General features: G+C 48.6%; 1 protein-coding gene across 4 annotated transcripts in view; it reads left to right on the top strand.

The window, feature by feature from the left end:
* CACNA1D (calcium channel, voltage-dependent, L type, alpha 1D subunit) overlaps window positions 1-17,766 on the top strand; it is a 327,099-nt gene that overhangs the window by 256,332 nt on the left and 53,001 nt on the right. For all 4 annotated transcript variants that reach the window (XM_011947282.1, XM_011947281.1, XM_011947284.1 and 1 more), the window contains 8 exons: window positions 183-289; window positions 1,949-2,036; window positions 3,139-3,246; window positions 3,338-3,390; window positions 4,855-5,001; window positions 6,802-7,003; window positions 9,241-9,399; window positions 11,063-11,173. In XM_011947282.1, coding sequence (XP_011802672.1) covers window positions 183-289; window positions 1,949-2,036; window positions 3,139-3,246; window positions 3,338-3,390; window positions 4,855-5,001; window positions 6,802-7,003; window positions 9,241-9,399; window positions 11,063-11,173 — 975 coding nt within the window. The remainder of the gene's footprint in view (window positions 1-182; window positions 290-1,948; window positions 2,037-3,138; window positions 3,247-3,337; window positions 3,391-4,854; window positions 5,002-6,801; window positions 7,004-9,240; window positions 9,400-11,062; window positions 11,174-17,766) is intronic.

Genomic DNA, 17,766 nt, shown 5'->3' with positions numbered 1-17,766 from the left:
TGCCCCCTTTTGATTTTTGTTTGAACAAATCATCTGGTGGCTCAGCCACATTGGTTTACATTTCTGACTTCTTAATGCACGCTTGTTAACGAAGTCATACTTTACTTCAGATTTTGTAAAGAGCCCAGGTTTCTTTTCCTCTGGAGACAAAAAGTGGTAAATCACCCATGATTTGCTTCTAGATGACAACTTTTGGAGCTTTCCTCCACAAAGGGGCCTTCTGCAGGAACTACTTCAATTTGCTGGATATGCTGGTGGTTGGGGTGTCTCTGGTGTCATTTGGGATTCAGTAAGTATTCTGGGGTGTGTGCCCAGAACTGTTGGGCTGAATGGTTTGTGTAAGGGATTTTAACATAATTAATAAAGGCTAGGCATCATTTTCATGATTATATTTAGTTATATAGGTTTATTTAATTTGCTTGCATTCCAGAAAGCATTGAGACAATTCATGTTTTCTTTTGGGTTTTTGTGTGTGTGTGTGTGTGTGTGTGTGTGTGTGTGTGTGTGTGTGTGTGTGTGTGTGCGCCTGCTGCTAGGTTGAGCTTATTACTCTCTGTGAAATTTGCTTTCAACTGAGGTAAAGAGGTCTTGACTAGGAGGGAGGTAATCTAGGTTCTAGTCCTGGTCCCTCCAAAGGCTGATTCCAGGGCCTTAAGCGTGTCTTCTCTCAGGAACCCTGTGCCCCTTTTATATAGGAGGGGCTGGGGCCAGGTGGCCTCTCAGTTATTCCAGCTTGGATATTGAAAACTTCCTTTGATTTTCAGGGTATAGAACCTCCTAGGACTTTTTCTTTGGCCTCTAAAATGTTTCAGCTAGGAGGGAGCCAAGGCTGAAAGTCAGGGCCCCAGGTCTTTTCCATGGCATTTAGCAATTTCTGGTGGGAACAGCCATTGCTGAGTACTGCTCGCCATCCCCAGGGGTGTAGGGCAGAGGCTCCAGTAGAGCATCAGGTGTGGCCTTGCTTTCTTGCTGACCTGTGAGCACTTCTGTTCAGGTGCTGAGCATAGAATATCCCCCATGTGAGCACACATGCACACACATGCCCTCTAAGCTAAAGAGAAGTGGAAAGGACCTACCCTCCTAGGAAGACCAAGAACCTCTGCCTGGAACAGCCCTCTGTGGTCCTCCTCGCCTCCCACTGAGGGAGCCCTGTGATCATAGCTTGGAAGGCCATTAGCATTAACATCTTTGCAGCTCCTATTAACTCCCAGGCTGTTCATGTCCTCTCCAGCTGCAGTCTTGCCCACTTCCTCCTGAGCATGTGCTCTGGCCACACACGGCCATCTGGGGTGCAGCAGAAAGCTGCATTCTCTTGTATCGCATCCTTGTACATGCTGCTCCCTCACACTGAGCCCCCCTCCCTATTGTCCTTGCTAACCCCTACTCCTCCTTTGGGACTCACCTGGCTGTCACCATCCCCACCCTAGAGTCCTTCCCAGGCTCCTCCCAACTCCCATAGGTTGTACTCCCCTGGCCAAGCACACCACATTTACCCCCATCATGAGCCACACTGGGTTGGAATTGCCCATCTCTCCACCAGACTCTGAGCTCCTTGAAGGCCAGAGAAGCCCCAGTGCCAAAGTGGTACAGCAGGCCTCCAACCTTAAACAGAAACAAACCATCTATGAAGCCTAAAAGCCAGTCACTACCTAGCATTTACAGTGAGTGGAAAGAACAAAGAGAGTTCACGAGTTATGTCTCTGCCAAAGTTAGCTGTGCACCTGTCACCTCTGGGAGTGCTGTGGGCTGGGCTTGGGAGGCGCTGCCTCGTGTGGGCGGGGAAGAGAGGTTGCCTCTGAGTCACGGAGAGAGATCAGCCCAGCACCACATGGATCCCATGCTAACTGTGCAGGGATACTAAAGTGAAGATCCAGTGAAACGGTGAATCTTAAAGCATCCTGTCCATTTATAACACGCCCTGCCTGCCATCTTTCTGCTCCTTCCCTAGATCCAGTGCCATCTCCGTTGTGAAGATTCTGAGAGTCTTAAGGGTCCTGAGGCCCCTCAGGGCCATCAACAGAGCCAAAGGACTTAAGGTTTTGATTCCTCTCCTCCAGGCTGGGCTGACTTGGGTTGGGGTTGGCTGTAATTACTGGCTCTTCTGGGCAGAGCTGAGCTGAGGCCTGATGGATTTTTAAAGTGGGTTATAAGGACCTTTCTAACCAATTCAGCTACCTGTGCCAAGTTCTAATGGCATGTTAAAAATTATGATTTATTTTCTTTATTTTTGGTAATTGAAGATGTTTTTCTTTATAATTGTTGTTCATTTATTACCTTTTTGTTAGTAGTTCTTTGTGTTTATTTTAATCTTTCAGTTTTCATGTAGACTGTATAAAAGGCCACTGGGTTTCTTTTTTTTTCTTTTTTGAGACGGGGTCTGGCTCTGTGGCTCAGGCTGGAGTACAGTGGCGCCATCTCCACTCACTGCAAGCTCCGCCTCCTGGGTTCATGCCATTCTCCTGCCTCAGCCTCCCGAGTAGCTGGGACTACAGGCGCCTGCCACCGCACCTGGCTAGTTTTTTTTGTATTATTTTAGTAGAGATGGGGTTACACCGTGTTAGCCAGGATGGTCTCGAGCTCCTGACCTCGTGATCTGCCCGTCTTGGCCTCCCAAAGTGCTGGGATTACAGGCGTGAGCCACCGCGCCCGGCCAGGCTACTGGGTTTCTATATTCCTCAATCATTTATGGGTGGGGACCCTTTGGGCCCATGTGCCAGGCAGCACTGCACCTATAGCATTTCTTCTTTTTCTTTTTCTTTCTTTCTTTTTTTTCCCCCAAAACGGAGTCTTGCTCTGTCGCCTAGGCCAGAGTGCAGTGGCATGATCTTGGCTCACGGCAACCTCTGCCTCCCGGGTTCAAGTGATTCCCCTGCCTCAGCCTCCCAAGTAGCTGGGATTACAGGCGCCAGCCACCACGCCCAGCTAATTTTTGTATTTTTAGTAGAGATGAGGTTTCACCATGTTGGCCAGGCTGGTCTCAAACTCCTGACCTCAAGTGATCTGCCCTCCTCTGCCTCCCAAAGTGCTGGGATTATGTGAGCCACTGCACCCGGCCAACACAGAAACTCTTGGCTGATGTTAGCTCACCTCGAGGCCAAAATCACAGAGGAGAGTCACGCCCCTCCGCCCTCTCCGCAGCACGTGGTCCAGTGCGTCTTCGTGGCCATCCGGACCATCGGCAACATCATGATCGTCACCACCCTCCTCCAGTTCATGTTTGCCTGTATTGGGGTCCAGTTATTCAAGGTAGAGGAACTGCCTCCAAGCATAAAACTCAGGTGGATTTCTTTAAGGAGAAGGCTGCATTTACTTGACTGCCTGTCTGTTTTGTACCCAGGGGAAGTTCTATCGCTGTACGGATGAAGCCAAAAGTAACCCTGAAGAATGCAGGTGAGCATCCTGAGAGTGGAGTGGGGAATTTAGAAGAGCAAATAGCAGACTTCAAGGATTCACACATGTTGGCACGTCAGAAGTTTTGGTCATGAAATAAAACAGGCCTGTATGCTCAGCTTGTGGGTGGATAGATGGTGTTTGTTTTTCATTGAGGTGAAACTCACGTAACCTCAATCGTTTTCAGTATACAGTTCCTTAGCATAGAGTATCTGCGGAGTTCCTTAGCATAGAGCACAAGCATAGAGTATTGTTGTGCAACCAACACCTCTATCTAGTTCCAAACTTTTTGTCATCCCAAAAGAATGGATAGATGGCTTTTGTGGTGGCGAATCTATAAATGGCGGGAGTTGGGGGAACCCTGAAATAACAATTATAAAATGCCCCAAATAGCTTCCATGACAGCCATGTGGATGATTTCCGCAAATCAGAACTTGAAACTCAACTCTCTGGTGTTCGGGAGCTGGCTCCCTCTTCTGACAGACTTTCTAGACTTCCTCTCTCCTGGCTCCTGTTACCTACATCTTGGCCATATTTCCATAGACAAGAATTGGCAGAGGAGAGACAAGGTGGGAGATATTCATGCCTCCCATTCCAGGATGTCCAGTGACCATGAAGGCAGTCATGGAAGCCATTGCCTAAAGTTTCAGACTGTGCAGAGGCCTGTGTCTCCCCACCCGTGAGAGACGTAACTGACTGGGCTCTGGTTAGGCTGACTGTGTGCGTACATTGGTTTGGGGTTTATTTTAAGCAGAAGATGCAGTCAGAGAGCACCAATTGCAATTTGGCTGTGTCTCTGCACCTCCAGAGGCACCATTCATGCACCGTTCATGGCGTCCCTGGAGGTGAGCAGCCTAGCAGACACAGGCGTGGGGACACTGTTTCCTCCCTGTCGAAGCCTCTGTGTCTTCATTTGTAAAATAAAGATATTGTGCTTTATCTCTTCGGTTCCTTCCAGAAATGAAGTTCTGGGAGAAATAATTTGCCAGAAGTAATGGAATTCTTTTGGAAAGAAAATTGGGAATGCCATTAGTAAGAAGAGAAAGGGATTTGATTAAAACTAAAATGCAGGAAGAATATACGTGGGTTTGTTTCCTAGAGCTTACAGAGTTCTCTATGGCCGAGCTTTGATCCTTCAGATCATGCCTCAAGCCCATTGTGTGTGAGACACACTCCATGCTGTGGTTTTTATCGGCCAATGACGTATGCCCGGTGCCTGGCTGGCTGCTCTGGAGAATACACGTTGCACTGGTAGTTATTCAATGGTTATTTGAGCTGCAAAGTACATGAAATGCAAGGGCAAGGAGAGGAGAAATGGCGCCGGTGTTATGCTCAGCTGTGTGACTGGCGGGCGGACTGAGCGTGACCTGCCTGGAGGTGGGATCAGGGCAGTGTGTCCAACTTTATGTTGCTTCCATCTGTCATGTGTGAAGCCAGATGACCCACACCTGTTTTCTTCTCCAGGGGACTTTTCATCCTCTACAAGGATGGGGATGTTGACAGTCCTGTGGTCCGTGAGCGGATCTGGCAAAACAGTGATTTCAACTTCGACAACGTCCTCTCTGCTATGATGGCACTCTTCACGGTCTCCACGTTTGAGGGCTGGCCTGCGTAAGTATGGGGAGCACACAGTCTTGTGCCCAGGGCTAAGCCCTACCTCCTGGAGTCAGTCCCATTTCTGTTCTCCAGGGTCGCAGGCTTGCCCTGTGGCTTTTTAACCTTGGGCCACTTCTCAGTCATTTCTTGACCCACAGGGCCTCTTTCTGTGTAGTTGGATGATTTGTGATGCAGGGTTGGTAGAGGTGCCCAGCAGCATCTCTGGGTGGGAGCAGGGAGGCCTGAGATGCCTCAGTCCTGTGAACTCCCATTGGATGTCAGGAAAGCTGCCATCCACTGCTCCCAAAGAGGCTCTGGATGGTGTCCCAAACCATTCATTCACTCACTCCTCGTACTTCGTACTAATGTGTGCCAGGTGCAGACAGTTGCTGTTGTGCCATCTCTTTTAGTGAGCACCCACTCGCTCATTTACAGACCACACTGTGCAGAGGCTTGTGTCTCCCCATCCATTAGAGATGTCTAACTGGGCTCTGGCTGACTGCGTGCTTAGATACCAGCTCCATGCAGCATAGCATGTTAGGCACTGTGGAGGAAACAGTGTCTAAACATGCTTCCTCGCCTCAAGCACAAATCAAATCAGTGTCAAGTGGTTAATCCAGGCAGGTGGTCTGGTGTGTCCTAGATGTGCAGAACAGGGTCCTGAAGAATGGCTAGGATGTTGATGGGTAAAGTAAGAAGAGCAGGTAAGGAGAAGTTAGAATTTGAAAGGGAGAATCCTCTGCGCTTTCATGTTGCTCTCTGCTTCTGGAGCTCCCACGCCCAGCTCCTGCCATCAGTGTGCAAACACAGCTAGAGTCCTGGATACCTGGTCCGCATGCATAGATGAGCTGCAGGAGGTGGGCAGGCTGGGCCTCACAGGCCAGCAGAGCTCTTGAGGTGTGTGTAAGAGTCAGATATTTTCAGGAGCTCCTGTGGGATAAAGAGGCAGTCAGGTGGGGCTTGTTCATTAGGGATTTAATCCTGGAGAACAGACGCATGGAGTAAGACTCTTCACTGTGTGTGGGCACTGGCTCTAGTGTCAGGCTTTGAACACTGTCCTTGAGCAAATCATGGTGGCAGCTGAGGAGAAAGGAGCAAACCTGGGACTCAGGGCTTAGAGGAACTGGCTCAACTCCTGGCTCTGTCCTCAAGGAGTGTGACTGTGGCACTTTGATGCCTCCCTGAATATTCCTGTAATGGGGATGGCAGTAATGTCTGCCTTCCCAGATGGACGTGAGGCTTAAGGGAGAGGCTGTGAAAGTGTCTAGTGCAGCCTACACATGGGCTGGGTGCCCCAGAAGTGTTGAATCTGCCTCAGGATGGGGATCAATGGACCTTGAGGGTGTTACAGTAACCCCCCCTTCCTGTTAAGAGTTCTGCTAGGCATACTTTAATTTTAGTGCATATCTCTGTTTGCGGAAGCACCCTCCCTCTTAGTTCTTTGGAACTACTATGGTTGGTCACGTATTGTCTTGCCAGTGTGTATAGTTTTCACTTCCTCCTGTGTCTTTATACACGAGATATTCTTCCTCTCTGAATAGAAAGGGGCGTTTTAGAATATTTGTGAAATCTTTTGATTTTCAGGTCCTCAGAACAGTCCCTCAGTGATGACATCCCAGGTGCCCGCTCCCCTTAGTGCTAGCCATTTGGGCCTGAGGCTGATGGGAGAGACCTGGTTGTGTCCAGCAGCCTTGGGGTGGGTTCCTAGCCGGTGCTCATGAGAGGAGTTCAGGAGGGGAGGACCTGGGAAGGCAGTGGGCTGGGCCACGTGGGCTGGGGGCTTGGCAGGCCCTCACTTGGTTTTTCTCTCTCTAGGTTGCTGTATAAAGCCATTGACTCGAATGGAGAGAACATCGGCCCAATCTACAACCACCGCGTGGAGATTTCCATCTTCTTCATCATCTACATCATCATTGTAGCTTTCTTCATGATGAACATCTTTGTGGGCTTTGTCATCGTTACATTTCAGGAGCAAGGAGAAAAAGAGTATAAGAACTGTGAGCTGGACAAAAATCAGGTTAAAGTCACACACTGTTTGGGCTTCTGTCCCTTGATCAGGAGTGGAGTGCCTTCTTTTTTGACTGATTTCCCCCATGCCCAGAGAAGGGCGCCCACATACTGTCTGTCCCTGGGGCTAGGGCCCTGTTCTAAGCACACCCTCAGCCCATTTGAGTCATCACTGCTGAGCGTTAGGTTTCCAGATACATATGAGACTTTGTAATTATGAAATCCATCCCCAGACCTGGTGGTATGAAATCAGAGAGTGTTTACGCCACCTGCCATGATCATGACCCACTAGTGATGGCTCACAATCTTAGTTGGGATGCTGTGGCCACTCATGCAGGCATTCACAGTCCCTCCTGGGAGATGGTCTTTAAAGCCGCTTAGGGCAGAGTTTCTTACCCTTGGTGCTATTAGCATTTCAGGCTGGATGATTCTTGGTTGTGTTTCCTGGGCTTTTTAGGCTGTTGAGCAGCATCCCTTGCTTCCAGCTGTTAGACGCCAGTGGTTCCTCTTCCCCTGGTAGCAGTAACCAAAATGTCTCCAGATATTGCCAAATGTCCTTTTGGGGGGCAAAGCTGCCCCTTGTTGAGAACTGCTGACTTAGGGGGGAAGTACCCTACACCACCCCAGGGAAGTCAGTAACTTTGAATTTGGGACTAATATTATACTGGCATCATTCTTGATCTTGCACCGTATTTTAGCCAATCTGGTGGAAGTAGGAACCTTTTGCTCGCGTGATGTGGCGAGGAGAGGGGCCCTGTGCTCTGGGCTGTCTTCCTGCACCTGCACTGTGACCCTAGGTGCCCCCTCTGATCCCTGCTGGGGCTTGATCCCTCATCTCTAAATCAAGGGCATTAAAGAGCTGTTCTTTAGAGGTTCCTTGCAGCCCTGAGAAAGAGTCTACAAGATCGAGATTCTGTTCTGGGAATTTCCCTGGGTTGTCTATCAGTAGCATCTCTGTTTTGATTATGACATCACAAGCAAGAATGATCTGGTAGCCTCGGCTTCCTGAGGGGAAGTGGCCCTGGCACGGCAAGCCAACCGTAGCTGGCTGTACCCACTGGGAAATGCGAGGACATGCTGGTTTCCTTTGCAGGAAGATTTTCCTTTGAGTTGTCAGGGTGTCCCTGCAGACTCCACCAGTGATTGTCAGGGAGAGGTCTGGCCCAGCAATTTGCTCACCCAAGGAAGATGAATGTCAGGGCAAGGCCAGGCCAGCCAGGCAGAGCCAGCACTGAAAGCGTGTCAGCCTCTGAGGTCCAGCGCAAGCTCGAATTGGGGGTCCCTGGAGTCAGCATGTGAGGTCAGAGCAGCGCCGCGTCCCAGACACTGGGAGCCTGTCCGAAACCTGCATCCAGAGTCAAAGTAGGAGAGTGGGGGTAGGTCTAGGGTCTCAATGCTGAGCTGAGGGCTGTCGGGGCTAGAGGCTCCCTCTGGGCCTGCTGCAGAGGTTGGACCAGCCCCACTGCCCCGAGTAAGTGAGAAAGTGCTCCAGCTGGGTGCCAAGCTGTGTTCAATCCAGCTGTCACTACAGTGCTCCAGCTGAGCCCCAACCTGCGTTCAATCTAGCTGTCGCTACTGACCACGTCCTAGGGATTCTGAAATGAACACAACAAGCTCCCCAGCCCAGAAGCTCCCCGATGGACATGTAGGTAGCTCCCCATAAGATGTTTATTGTTAACACACTCTGGCTCCGGAAGAGTATCTCGTGTGGGTCCATCCGGGAGCAGCCAGAGGCTCCTAGTCTCAGGGAATGAGCCAGCCCCTCTAGCTCTTGTGAGTTTCTGTTCCTGTGGTTACTTGGCTTCTTTTCCTGGAGGACAGCAAGGCAGGGGAACTATAGATGGGATCCACCTATAGATCCCCCATAGGTGTGATATAGAGGAAAGGCAGTGATAAGGCCTGGATCCCGTCCTCACTCCTGCTTGTGTATACACTGCAGGGCCTCAGGAAAGACAGCTAAAAGCTCTGAGCCTCAGTTTTTAGTAAGCAAAATGGAAGCCACATGGGTCGGTACCCAGCTTACCCAGAGGTTGCTGGGAGGGTCAGAGAAGGTAATGGAGGCAGGGCCCTCGGTGACTCAAGAGTGGTGCCAGTGGTAGGAAGGGGGTCACTCGTAATCATTTTCACCATCGTTCATGGCCCCTTCCCGGGAGCTGCAGGGTGAGCTCTTTCAGAGCAGATGGCCACAGGGTCCTCCTTCCCTGGAAGTGCTCAGAACCCCATCTCTGCCCTTTTCTGCTGTTGCAGCGTCAGTGTGTTGAATACGCCTTGAAAGCACGTCCCTTGCGGAGATACATCCCCAAAAACCCCTACCAGTACAAGTTCTGGTACGTGGTGAACTCTTCGCCTTTCGAATACATGATGTTTGTCCTCATCATGCTCAACACACTCTGCTTGGCCATGCAGGTAAAAATGGAGACAGCCGTGGGGATCAGGTCCGGGCATTCCACACAGCCCCGTGCCCCGAATGCTGAGGGTGGAATGCTGGCCCTGACAGGAGGGCTTTGATTTTTCTGATGAGTCTGGGCTATAGGTTGGCCAGAGTTCTGTTCTGGCTGACAGTTGTCACGGTAGGAGTTTAAGATCGTTCTTTTGTTGAAGAAATTATCCGTACAGCATGACGGTAGATACCAGTTCCGTGGAGCCTGGCGGTGGCGCTCAATTATGTAAACATTTACCATGGGCCTCCTGTGGTCAGGTAGTGGTTGAGACCTTCAGCTCTGGAGATACACAGCTGTTTCAATCCTGATTTTACTCTGATTTTTCTGTGACTTGGGGAAAGTTGTTTAAATTCCCCAGGCTTGTTTTCTTTATCAGTAAAATGGGGAAATCTGTCACACCCACCTTAGAGATAAGGTTTGCGCTATAGATAATTCCCCTCAGACACTTCATTTTTTATTTTTCTTTTTTTGTTTTTGAGACAGTCTCGCTCTGTAGCCCAGGCTGGAGTGCAGTAGTGTGATCTCGGCTCACTGCAATCTCTGCCTCCTGGGTTCAAGTGATTCTCATGCCTTTGCATTCTGAGTAGCTGGTATTACAGGCATATGCCACCATGCCCAGCTAATTTTTGTATTTTTAGTAGAGACAGGTTTTCACCATGTTGGCCAGGCTGGTCCTGAACTCGTGACCTCAGGTGATCAGTCACTTCAGCCTCCCAAGGTGCTGGTATTACAGGTGTGAGCCACCGCACCCGGCCCCCTCAGACACTTTGATCTGGGCCTGTCACAGAGTAACACCCAATGTTGGAAAACAAAACATAAGTCACACTCCTGTCCTCAGGTGACTCTCAGCATGGCAGTAAGGTATTTTCCAGTTGATGAAGCATTGAGTTTGACCTGAGTTACAGCTACTTCTTATTCCAATGAAAGCAAGAAATGCAATTCAGTTTAATTGGCCATGTCAGATTATAGTGTGGTATTAACAGTGAATGTTTTCAAAAGTTACGTGCCTAGTCGATACTCCACGAGGACAGGAAGCAAAGACCAAGGTCTAGAGCCAGCTTTTGCACTGACTCTAAGAACTCCAGCACATCGAACCAGCTCTCAGTGCTGTCTGGACAGTAGGTCTAAAGATAGGGATAAATTTTCTGACATTTTTCTTAATCTAAGAGTTCTTTTTGAATGAAAAGGACTGTGTGCTGATGTAGGGAAAAGTGTAAAGTCAAGAAAACACTGCCATTTATTCAACATAAACTTACATGGCATAAAATTTATCCCTCACCAAATTCTACCTTTATTCATAGACATTTTGGTGGTATCTGCATTGTGCTCTGGTCAAGGCCCTCAACATAAAGCCCTGCCAGAAGAAAGGGTGAATTCCCTTTATCCTGAGCAGAGGACATGGATATGTTTTCCCCCTTCATCATTCAATCATCCTCATCTTGTCACAGACCTTCCTGCACTTTGTGGGAGTTCACCACATGACCTTGCAATGCCGGCGGAATTGCCGAGCGAGGGCGCTGGGCTGTGGAGGATGCCCGCAGGGGCACAGAGGGCTGGGAGCCTCCATGTGCAAGCACGTGAGATCGTGGCGGAGGCTCTGAGAACAGTCCCTCTGTCTTCATCCATAGCACTACGAGCAGTCCAAGATGTTCAATGATGCCATGGACATTCTGAACATGGTCTTCACCGGGGTGTTCACCGTTGAGATGGTTTTGAAAGTCATCGCCTTTAAGCCTAAGGTGAGTTGCAGAACCCACTTTTCAAAGGCTGTTGCTGAGTCACCCTGGAGAAATACTCGCTTCCTGTTAGTCTTGTGTTACTGAATTATGCTAAATTGTTCTGGCCACTAACTGGGTTACCACCTGAGAATATTAAAATCTGATTAGAGCATGTGTGTATATGTGGGAGAATGAATCTGCAAGAACAAAACCTCATGAAAACAATTCTGAGAAACAGAAGAAGGGAGATTAGAATTGGAAATTTGTAAACTGGAGATTATTTTGAAAGCCTGTTTTCTGTTTCTAGAATAATATGTATCATGCTGTGTCAGGGAAACCTGCCTCATTACTTAAGCACTAGAGTAAATGTTTGAACATAACCCATCAGGAAGAATTTGACCCTGATTATACTTTCAGATATCTAGTCTAAAGACTTTGGTTTTGTTTGTTCTTGGTCTACAGCATCCTTTTTACCCTTTAAGGGAAGTGCTGATACCAGCTGCAGACCTCTCACAGCCATACCATCTTTTGTTTGCTTAATTTAGAAAAATTTCACCAACTTTAACACAAAATGAGACATGAAATGTGTTCAACTGTGCTGGACGACTCAGCGCGTTGTATCCCCTCTGGGAGGGAGTGAATTCAGTTCCCCACTTGTCAGTGGCTGCCAGATAAGGGGCAGTGTAGTTCAGTGTCAAATTGCATAGTTGTGGAACTGGACTGGATTCAAATCTCTACTCTGGCACTTACAGCTGAAACAATTTCCTTACTTCTCTGTGCCTCGACTTCCTCATCCATAAAATGAGGATGCTAATAGTGCTGTTTCATGGGGTTGTCATGAGGAGTAAAGAGTTACCATGTACGCACTGCTTAACAGAGTGCCTGGCATGTAGCTCCATGCTGCAGACTGTCGGCCACTGCTGCTCCTACCCGCACCACCACCTCCTCATCATCAAGCAAGGATGATCCCTCACTCTAAAACCCTGGACAGAGGAGCCACGTCAAGCCGAAATGTGGAATATTTGGCCCTCAGTTTCTTTCCCAGTATAGTCAAAAACTCTCAGAGATGACAGAGTTCAGTGACCCAGTTAGTTATCTCTGTGTAAGGTATCTGACGACACTGATTTAATTAAGTTAGACATGGATTATGAAATGGATGGTTACACATACTCCATAGTTACATGAAATTCTAATTCCAAACTGTTCCTTTCTTTAATTTGAATTAATCTCTATGCAATCTTTGTCAGATCTTTGTGGACCAAAAAGAAAGGACATTTGTAAGTGATTAATTGGGGTGATTGCAGTGGGGTCAAATTTGGCACCTTATGCATGGCCAGATGTTATTATCTACTGTGACTTGTCCATATCTACATACATAAGCATTTCCTCCTTTTCCAAATTCATCTTAATTTCCTTTGAGATTTTGGTTTGCTTCCCTCTCACCTTTACTTCTTTGAACAATATTTGTCTGGACTGATGGAAAAGGTTGCAAAATAAGAACATTGAAGGTACTTGAGAAATGTGACATGGAACCTCTCTGTGGAACATTTCCCAGATACCTGGGCCATGTCTTCCCTTGCCAGGTGATTAAGCTCGAAGTTTTTGAAAGCTTGTTCCAGGCTGAAGAGAAAGCACATTCATCCATGGTGTGTGTGTGTGTGTGTGTGTGTGTGTCTGTGTGTCTGTGTGCGCACGTGTGTGTGTGTGCATGTTCTTGCTCCCTTCAGCAGGCCAGTGCATTGACAGCCCAGTAGTGCACTGCTCAGTAGGCTGACAGTTGCCCAGAAGACCTCCAGACCTGGGAGGAGAGTTCAGTGGCGTGTGAACAGATAGGTGATACCAAAGGGAAATGAGTAGCTAAGTTATAATTAGTACTGATAGATCAGAGTTTTTAAATGGTTGATTTCCGCTGGAAATTGTACTGCTTGTAGTTTTACTCAGCAAGATATCTTCATAGCATTAGACAACCTCATATTACAATTGGGAGAGCTTTTAAGACAGTAGCAGCAGCATCTCCACACTTGAAGAGCACTGTTGCTGCGTTCCCCATGGCCGGGGAGGTTGAGTTGATATCGTGTGCCTGGTTGAGTGGGAGAGTATCAGTTCACCAAGAAGCAATGCCCTCCTTAAAATTTTTCCTGCCCCTTTTTTCTTGTTCTTCTCTTTGGTGTTCACAAACCCAGCCCAGGCAAGTGGTCTTTCACAAAGAAGCCAGGGAGGACTCCTCCCTCCTGGTCAGTGGGGTAGTCGGGCTGAAGAACAAGGTTTTCGAGGCTGCAGAAGGAGGAATATTCTGAGGAGATGGCCACATGGGACCTCAGCCTTATCTCAGGAGAGCCTTTGTCTCATGGGAGGAGCTTTGTAACAGGGTTCCTCATGGCAGGGTTCTCCACCGAGTCAGGCACACCTTCTAGGAGGACTCGTCAGTATCTCTGTTAGGGGACACAGGATGGCAGGGTTTCAGTTGCTTCATAAAATAAATATAGAAAGTGAGGTAAGACAAAATTCTTACTGGTAGGTGAGAAGACATTCCTTCTCCGAAGAAGAGTTAAAGAAAGTTGAGAAATCTGACCTTAAGGACTTATTTCATATAAAGGAGGCTGATGCAGAAACTGGGCCTCCTAAAAGAGCATATTTAGAGGGAAATGGCCTAAGGCCATGGGAGATGAGATGACCCAGCCTCTGCTAGCCCAGAGGGAAGTGGGAGGGGGACCGAGGGAGGAAACCCCACGCTGGGAGCCTCCGTGATGGAAGAGGCCATCTCATGGCCTGGGAAGAGGTGTTTTGGAGCTCTGGTCAGGCAAGAGTGGAAGGTGGTTAGTAGCCGAAGCGCACAAGCATCCCGGAAAAGCAAGCAGGTGATTTAGCTGATTGTGGGTTCCCAAAGGGAAAGTCCACCAGCTGGGCATTGACCTGGTGCAGCCTAGGTCATACTTTCAACTTGGGGTCGACCGGGCCTCTGTAGGGTTTTCAAAAGCAGGCCCTAGTTTAGGTGAGACACAAGCCCCATTCTCCAAGCCTGTCCCTCCAGCTGCTAGAATTCAACAAGTTCTCTTGCTCCAAGGAGGAAGATTGACTAAGAAGGGCCTTTTTCAAAGTGCTGGCTACAGCAGTTATAGAGAGCACTTCTGTGGAGTAAGAAGAGCCTGGTCTGTCTGGGATTCCCTCTTTGTGGGATGTTACCATCTGGCATTTCATCCAGGCTGCATTCTAGGCCAGGTTGTTTGCTGCAGTTACCGGCTTTCTCCAGTGAGCCATACTTTGTTACCATCTTAGTCCTTTAAAGCATTTTGATCTTGATTCTACCCTGAAAATATACTAATTTATACTCCTAGCTACTTGGGCTGGAAAAAGTAAGGAGAAATTAGGTCTGGGGAAAGAAGAAAGAGTTTTGGTGCTGTCCTAATGGTGCTGTGCAGAGCTGGTGCAGAATGGGCACTGGGTCCTCTGGTCCCGTCTGCCTTCAACGGCTCTGTTTGCTGCTCCAGGGTCCCCTGCAGGAGTAAAGCTTCTTCATGATCTTCCTAGAGTACCTTTTCCACCTGCCGGAGAGAAAATCTGATACTGTTTTTTTCAGTTCTTCATGACCCCATCTATTCTAGGAGATTTACTTTTAATGGCAAATAATACTTGAAACCAAATATTACTGTCTTTAGAACTTTACGTTGGGCTTCTTGTTGGGCTCCATCCTGTCATTTTGACATTGAGGTTTCCCAGAGCCCTCTCCTGGTCCCCTTCTTGCTTGGTAAGATGCATACATGCCAGAACATTAGTGGCCACCTCTGTGGCATGCAGACCTGCACTGCCCTTCTCTCTCCTGAGCTACTATGCCTGGCTGCCTTCAAAATGGTCTCCCTGCCTCTGGCCTCAGCCCTTCTACCTACTCCCTTTGTAAGCCCAAAGCTGACCAGACCACTCTTGCAGTGATGTTTTGGCACTGGCCACCTATTGCTTGAGAAAGCACATACAATTTTCTTAGTCAAATATTCAAAGTCCTCCATGAAGCACTGGCCCCTGTGTATTTCTGCCTCCCTGCCATTTCTTCTTCCCCACCCCATCCCAGGGTGTTGGCATGCTTGACCTTTCCCTGCCCACACACCTCTACCTGGATGCCCTGCTTCCTCTTTGTTATCATTGAAGGCCTGTGGGAAATGTTCTCTCCTGTGAGGCAGCATCCTCACCAGCCCAGCCAGAGCCAGCCCTCTCCTCTGCTCGTGCATCTGTTGGGGGCCTACTATGCACCATCATTACCAACACTACTCCATGTCTGCCTCTCTGTTGGTGAGCAGCTGCTTGAGGTCTCAGGCTGAGTCTTCTGTCTCTGGCTCTGTGGTGCCTCACATGATGCCTGCTTCCTGGTGGTAGCTCAGTAAGATTGGTGGAATAAAGAAAGGAATAAAGGGATGATCCTGGAGGTGCAGCCTCTGGTCATGAGATGATACCTGCTTTTCTATCGCAGGGTATCTGGGTAGAGCAGAGTGGAACACATCTTCCCTTAATCCCCCACTTACCTTTGGAAAGGCTTTTGCTAGTTAGAAAGCTGTCAGGCATAGTTTCTACCAAAAGTTGGCACTTTGCGTTATCACTTGGGTCAGATGCTACCCAAATAATCCCTGCCAGAAACAGGGAAGAGATCTGGCTGCCATGGTCAATGACAAAAGGCACATTATTTATATAGGCTTCTTCCAGTCTGCAGATGAGAGTGAATCTAGGCAGCAAAAGGAATCTGGACTTGGGCCACTTTTCTTGTTTCCCATTTGCAACCATTCCACAAACATTGCCCCCTTACCATGTGCCACACCTGTGTCATATCCTGGCAAGAGGTCCAGGAATAAGAAGAGGTGTGCCTTCTGGGAACCCACTGTCCGGCAGGAGACAAACGTTGATGGATGGTGAGAATAGGGTTCTTAGAAATAATGGTGCTTCCTGACCCTGAGGCCCACATTAGTCTGATTTATAATTTTAAGAGTCAGAGTCAGAAATGTTTCTGCGTAACACATGTTATTGCATGTGGCTGATTTGTTTGGTCTTTTCAGACAGGTAGAGCTGGACACAAAAATAATATAGATTTGACTGGTGGTTCCACTTGAGAGGTTCTGGCCTCAGAATTCAGTGGCAGGAGAACACATCATCACAGGCCAAGAGGCGAGAGCAGGGGGGAGGCCCTCTGTTAGGAGGCACGTCCTGTCTTGTCTTCTGGTTACAACGGCAATATGGTGCCTGTGGTGGGTGAAGGATGGGGAAACTGAGTCATGCCACTTGACAGTGATTTTATTAAACAAGAGGCTACTAAATAGGGAAACAGCATGTGGGAAGAATGGGAGGGCTGGCATTTTCTCCCTCCCCTGGACTCCTGTCAGAGCCACCTGGTCAGGGCCCGTGATTTCAGTCACCTGCCTCCTGCTTCCTAGATTAAGGGTGTCCGTCACCCTTCAGTCCATCAATCATTCTGATTTGGGCACAGTTTTGTGAGTGTAAGGGGTTTCTGGAGAGAGAGAGTCAATGAAATTGCCAAAAATTTCCAACATCCCAAGGAAATGTTAAACCCCTATTGTGCTGATTTAAAGGGATTTTATCCATCACAGCACACCAGCATTGAGAATATCTTATAGGCTGATGGAAATGGCCTGAAGGAGAGAACACTGATAATTCTGGAGAGAGGGAGAGAGGAACTGTTCAGGAATAAAATCTTAAAGCCAGAGGCTGGCCTCCAGCACCCATGTGGTGGGTTTGGCCCCTGGGAAATGACATAAATAATGGAGAGAAGCGGTGCACACGGTACAAATGCAGGCGGGGCTGGGGCACACACCACAGCAGGTGCGAAGGGCGGACCCTGGGTCTCCTCCGCCCTGTCAGTACTCTGGAGGTCTAGTTGCTACTCATGACCAAATGTTTGATCAAGGTGTAAATACCTCCCTGGAGGGGAGGGGAAGGATCACTGTGCTTTCTTTAGCTTTTGAGTTACTCTTAACTCCAGGAAGAAAAGGGCAGGCTCTGCCCCTCCAAGTGTGGTCTGTGGCACCGCCACCAGTCGGAGAATTGCTTGTTATCCATTCGCAACAGGGGCTGTCAGCTCTAACACTAAGCACATTGATTCAGCTGGCTTTCTTGTTAGGAGACTTCCTGGATGAAGGAAACTCTGCTGTGTTCTCTTACAACCTGAGGCTAGCTCTTGATCTCACCTCTGACTGCTAGTCTAGACCTCAAAGGCAGCCCATCTCTGCTCAGTTTTGCCAGCCAAGAATCGTAAATTCATGCAGAGGAAAGCTAGAAAGCGTAAGCTGTGCTGTTTTTAAAATAGACCGTCCCATTAGACTTTTATGCATAGATCATCAGATTTGGAGCTCACAAATTCCTTTGGTCTGCTGATAGATGGGCCAGGGAGGGTAGCAGTCAGTGAGGGTAAAATGGGAAAGAGGCACTGTGATTGTAGGGCGGGGAGAGAGGTGGAGAGTTGGTTAGAAACCACGGCGGTTGGGTGGGGGGATCTTACATTATTAAGATGAAATTTAAGAAGCAAACCCTGGCCGGGCGCAGTGGCTCAAGCCTGTAATCCCAGCACTTTGGGAGGCCGAGACGGGCGGATCACGAGGTCAGGAGATCCAGACCATCCT

Source organism: Colobus angolensis, unplaced genomic scaffold (genome assembly GCF_000951035.1).
Source record: "Colobus angolensis palliatus isolate OR3802 unplaced genomic scaffold, Cang.pa_1.0 Scaffold26, whole genome shotgun sequence".
NCBI lineage: Eukaryota > Metazoa > Chordata > Mammalia > Primates > Cercopithecidae > Colobus > Colobus angolensis.
This window is presented reverse-complemented; position numbering and strand designations above follow the sequence as displayed.